The sequence below is a fragment of the Temnothorax nylanderi genome, unplaced genomic scaffold (genome assembly GCF_030848795.1).
Source record: "Temnothorax nylanderi isolate EJ_2023f unplaced genomic scaffold, tnyl_v1.0 TNYL_tig0346_pilon, whole genome shotgun sequence".
Taxonomy (NCBI): domain Eukaryota; kingdom Metazoa; phylum Arthropoda; class Insecta; order Hymenoptera; family Formicidae; genus Temnothorax; species Temnothorax nylanderi.
The window spans coordinates 104,381-109,107 of record NW_027249408.1 but is presented as its reverse complement, the minus strand read 5'-3'; the positions used below and the strand labels follow the sequence as shown (position 1 = coordinate 109,107).

Here is a 4,727-nt window from a genome sequence, read left to right as displayed (position 1 = left end):
ATGACCGCGCTCATCAAGAGGAACACCACCATTCCGACGAAGCAGACTCAGACCTTTACAACCTACGCCGACAATCAACCTGGCGTGTTGATTCAAGTGTACGAGGGTGAGCGTGCTATGACCAAGGACAACAATCTGCTGGGCAAATTCGAGGTCAGCGGTATTCCCCCAGCACCCCGTGGAGTTCCTCAGATCGAGGTTACCTTCGACATCGACGCGAACGGTATCCTCAACGTCTCCGCCGTGGACAAGTCCACTGGCAAGGAGAACAAGATCACCATTACCAACGACAAGGGTCGACTCAGCAAGGAGGATATTGAGAGGATGGTGAACGAGGCGGAGAGGTACCGCACCGAGGACGAGAAGCAAAAGGAGACGATTGCGGCCAAGAACGGCCTCGAATCTTACTGCTTCAACATGAAGAGCACAGTCGAGGACGAGAAGCTTAAGGACAAGATCAGCGCGTCGGACAAGCAAACGAAGGATCGTTGTCCAGGAGGACAAGTGTAACAATATCACCAAGTGGCTCGACGCGAACCAGCTGGCCGACAAGGAGGAATACGAGCACAAGCAGAAGGAGCTCGAGGGCATCTGCAACCCCATCGTTACGAAGCTCTTCCACTGTACTAGTATAATGAGCAAATAACCATAACCAAATTACAATTTTTATTAGAATCATGTGTTGTTTATCGATAAAAACGACAATGGTTACATAATCCATTGTCAATAATAATCAATTGTTGTTGGACGAAATGCGATATCCTATAATTAAGGTAATATCATTTTATTTTCCAAATTGTGTTCAGTTTAGCGTAGTTTACGTGATATTTTTCTGTTAATAATTTGTCGTAGCAGGTTAATGTAACTAGCACCACAGTGATAACTGACAATGAAAATCTAGTTGTTGACAAATAAAGTATTACGCAAACTACGCATATATTTTTCTTCCAAAAGTCATTACTAGAATTTAGAATATATATGCTATCACAAATATATTCACTGGCACGTGTCTCGGTTTCCGATATTATAAAAAAAGAAACGAATGAGTTTGCTGCAGAATCATAAACGCTTGCTCACAGCCGCAAGTTCTAGCTATCGCGTACGTTATAACGATCAACATGATCATTCAATCGTTTGCGCGACTTCCGCACTGTGGTACCGTTTATGTTCTGCATTAAATATAAATTTTCTTGTAAACTGCAACGGTCATACGATAGCACAATCCGAACAATGCTATAATCGTTTTTGTTTAGCTGTTAAAGTGAGAGTAGTGCACTTTCGCATTGACTTTGAACAGCTTCCTGTAATTTTTGAATGAGTATATTCAAGTAGACAACTTCTGCTTCAGTGTCCCAAATAGCAAAACGATTATGTTTACTAAAATTTTTTTTTACGAGAGATGAACTCAACCCGCTCCCGATGCGCGTTTTATTTAAGTTTATGCGAATTTATCCAAAAAATTCCTATTTATACTGTTAAAGTCGGTTAGAGGTGTCGTAAAGTAAAATGCAATAAAGGATTAACCACAAATAATTCAATGTTATTTATTTATTGTACAAACATTTCATGGAATAAATTCATCCGACGATCATTTCTTTCGTTTTGATTTTCTTCTATATTAATATTAACGTTATCAACATTCCAATCATCATCGACATAGAAATCCATCCCATCGTCCAAGCCATTAATGCATATGTTGTGTAATACGCAGCATGCAACAACTTGGACGATAAAATTGATATCTCAAAGTTTGTTAAAAAATTTTAAACGGCAAAAGCGTCCTTTCAATACGCCGAAAGCTTTTTCTATCGCCATACGCGTAGACGAATGCAAATAATTAAATTCGACTTGTGCCGTGAGATGACCGTTATTTTTAAACGGGGGAACCAACCATGGTAATGAAGGGTACGCAGAATCGCCTAATATAAATGTTGTATTGGGGAATAACTGTTCCTTATTATTTTGTGACTCCTGATACAAACTTGACCGCCGCAGTACTCGGGCATCATGGAGTGATCCAGGTTCACCGAAATAAATATTGGTGAAGCTCATATTCGACGTAACAACTGCTTGTAAATTTAAAGAAAAACACTTTTTCCGATTGCAGTAATCAGCAGCGTTCACTTTTGGCTGTTGGATCGTAATATGTGAACAATCAATTGCTCCGATACAATTGCGAATTCCTCTTTTGTTTTCAAAGCCTTGCGATGCTTGTATGATTGCAGGTCCTTCTGGCCATTTGATTACAGTGTCAATTTTTGTCAGTATCCAAGCCATCACTCTTCGAATCACCCGAAATATCGATGATATTGAGACATCGAAACGATCCGATAGCGTACGATATGGTTCGGTATTCGCTAGGAACCAAAGCGTGATGTACATACTCCATTCTGCACTTATCTTTGGTCGGCCAAATGTATGCTCTGGCAGAAATCCACTGTTTGCGAGATCATCTACGAATTAAAACACACATATAAAACAAATATATAAATATAAACAGATATTTCATATTTTATATTAAAAGTATCAAACATAATTTAAAATATCTCAGGAAACTCTTAACGAAACAGAGCTTTAGTCTGGGTCTACAACAGGTGTTTTAAGCCTTACGCCTTAAGAAATTGACCAATCACACAGTCAATTATTCTCCTCCAATTTAAATGTGAATGTCAATTTCTTAAGTCCCAGTCTACAATAGGTGTTTTAAGCCCTAAGCCCTAAGAAATTGACCAATCACAGTCAATTATTCTCCTCAAATTCAACTGTGATTGAACAATTTCTTTAGGTTTAGAGCTTAAAACACCTTTCGTAGACCGGGACTAAAGCTTAGGACTTAAAACATCTATTGTAGACCCGGACTAATAGTGTTTTAAAAGCATCTTAAAGAGATTACAACTTTTTTCTCAAAAGTCAAGTTTTATTTAAAGAAATTAGTTACTTTAAAAATTTTTTGAAAACGAGGACTTGTACGATTCATCGGAATCACGTGTCCCCCTTCAAATAAAACAACTTTTCTCTCTAGATTATACACATTTAGGGTGGAATAAAGCGTGATGAATTTTTATCTTCAAAAGTATTATTTTTAGAAAAAGAATGTTTCAAACAGAAATTGTTGATTCTAATGTGTCATTTCGTACAAGTTCTCGTTTTCAAGAAATTTTAAAGATGACTAATTTCTTTAGATAAAACTTGATTTTTGAGAAAAAAGTTGTAAATCTCTTCAAGACGTTTCCAAAATAATAAAGTTCTCTTTCGTTAAGAATTTCCTGAGATATTGTAAAATATGTCGTGATACTTTTAATATAAAATATAAAATATCTCGCAAAGTACACACTTTTCGATGATTTTACCTTGATACTTATGTACATAGGATAATGAAAGGAATCGATTGTTGTAAAAACAAAAAAAAACAGAAAAATTATTTTAAAAAATTTGATTGCATTTTGTAGACGCATTCAATTTTATAAAATTGCAATGTACAAATTAATATTATTGCTTCCTTATAGAGGAAGCTTTGTTTACGTAAACAAATTTTTTTTTAGTTGTCGCCAATGTGTCTAGAATGTTCTAAAACGTCAAAAAATTGCATTTTAAAAAATGTCCGTATGTGTGTGTGTATGCTTTTATTATTCTACGAACAACAGTAAAATTAGGTGAAATTAAAATTAGGTCGGTAAAATTATATTTATAAAAACTTAGCTTTAAAAAAAAACAGGCATGTCTCTTCATCTATCCCTTATAGAAGAAACTACTATAATTGCAAAGAAAACATACAAAATTATAGCAATTATTGTAATATTTACTATAGTTTTGTGTTTTTTCGCAACTACCGGTAGTATTTTCGTAGTATTTTTCCGTATAGAAAAATAAAGCTATCTGCAACATAAAAAATAAAATAAGCCTATCTACAATTCTCAAGCGTCGTCTACAATGGTAGCAGGAGTAGTGGATTAAGATTATAAGACGTCAGAGCCAGTTGGTTTTCCGGTGTAATAGGGTGTAAAGGTGTAAAGTAAGCGAAATGGTTGAGTAGACTGTAGGAAATGGGATTCAACCATTTTTTCGCTTATGACCTTATTCTATTACATCAGAAAACCAGCTTACTCTGACATCTTATAATCTTAATCCACTACTCCTGTTGCCATTGTAGACGACGCTTCATACCTACTAATGTTATAGCAATAACACGTTGCAGTCGAAGATGTTCTTTGAATTCTGCGTTTGTCCAGCTGTGCACAACTTCAATATAATTTTCAATCCGATGCCTTTTTCGACCAACCAGGAGTATTTGCAGGATTGGAAATAAAATATCTTGATTGTGCTCGTCATCACTATCTGATGATAATTCACTGCTGCTGTTGCTGCTACTACTGCTACTGCTACTCATACTGCCGCTGCTGCTGCTGCTGCTGCTGCTACTGCTACTACTGTCGACGTCCATCAAAATCTCCGCAAATTCTCTTACTGGATTCATCTTTGAAACCAGTGAGAGATCGCGATCGTGACTGTAATAACGACCTTACCTGTGGAAACGACATGTGTATAAAAGTTTGACTCTTAGAATGCCGAGAGGCGAAGGCCGTTCGACGAGTTTAACAACGATGTAACGACTCACAGGCTGCTGCGAAATAATGAATTATTTGAGATACGAATAGATAGGCTAGTATACAAGTCGGAAAGTATAGAGATCGGCGTTACCACTCCAGTAGTATAATTCAATCCGCGAC

At 36.6% G+C, this 4,727-nt stretch overlaps 2 protein-coding genes across 2 annotated transcripts; one reads left to right on the top strand and one right to left on the bottom strand.

Annotated features, from left to right (window-relative positions):
• On the top strand, positions 1–510 carry LOC139781565 (heat shock 70 kDa protein-like). The gene has a single exon (XM_071720407.1). The coding sequence runs from the start codon at positions 1–3 to the stop codon at positions 508–510; it is 510 nt and encodes a 169-aa protein (XP_071576508.1).
• Positions 511–1,721: 1,211 nt separating this feature from the next.
• On the bottom strand, positions 1,722–4,474 carry LOC139781564 (uncharacterized). The gene is made up of 2 exons (XM_071720406.1): positions 4,165–4,474; positions 1,722–2,453 (listed from the first exon to the last, which is right to left on the bottom strand). Exons 1-2 carry the CDS (start codon positions 4,472–4,474, stop codon positions 1,744–1,746), a joined length of 1,020 nt encoding a protein of 339 aa, XP_071576507.1. The 3' UTR covers positions 1,722–1,743.
• Positions 4,475–4,727: the final 253 nt, after the last annotated feature.

Excerpts from the sequence above, each read along its gene's own strand:
- LOC139781564 (XM_071720406.1), bottom strand. The coding sequence starts at position 4,474 with ATGAATCCAGTAAGAGAATTTGCGGAGATTTTGATGGACGTCGACAGT. Across the intron at positions 2,454-4,164 it reads TATTGCTATAACATTAGTAG|ATGATCTCGCAAACAGTGGA; the intron begins GTATGAAGCGTC and ends TTTAATTCGTAG.
- LOC139781565 (XM_071720407.1), top strand. The coding sequence starts at position 1 with ATGACCGCGCTCATCAAGAGGAACACCACCATTCCGACGAAGCAGACT.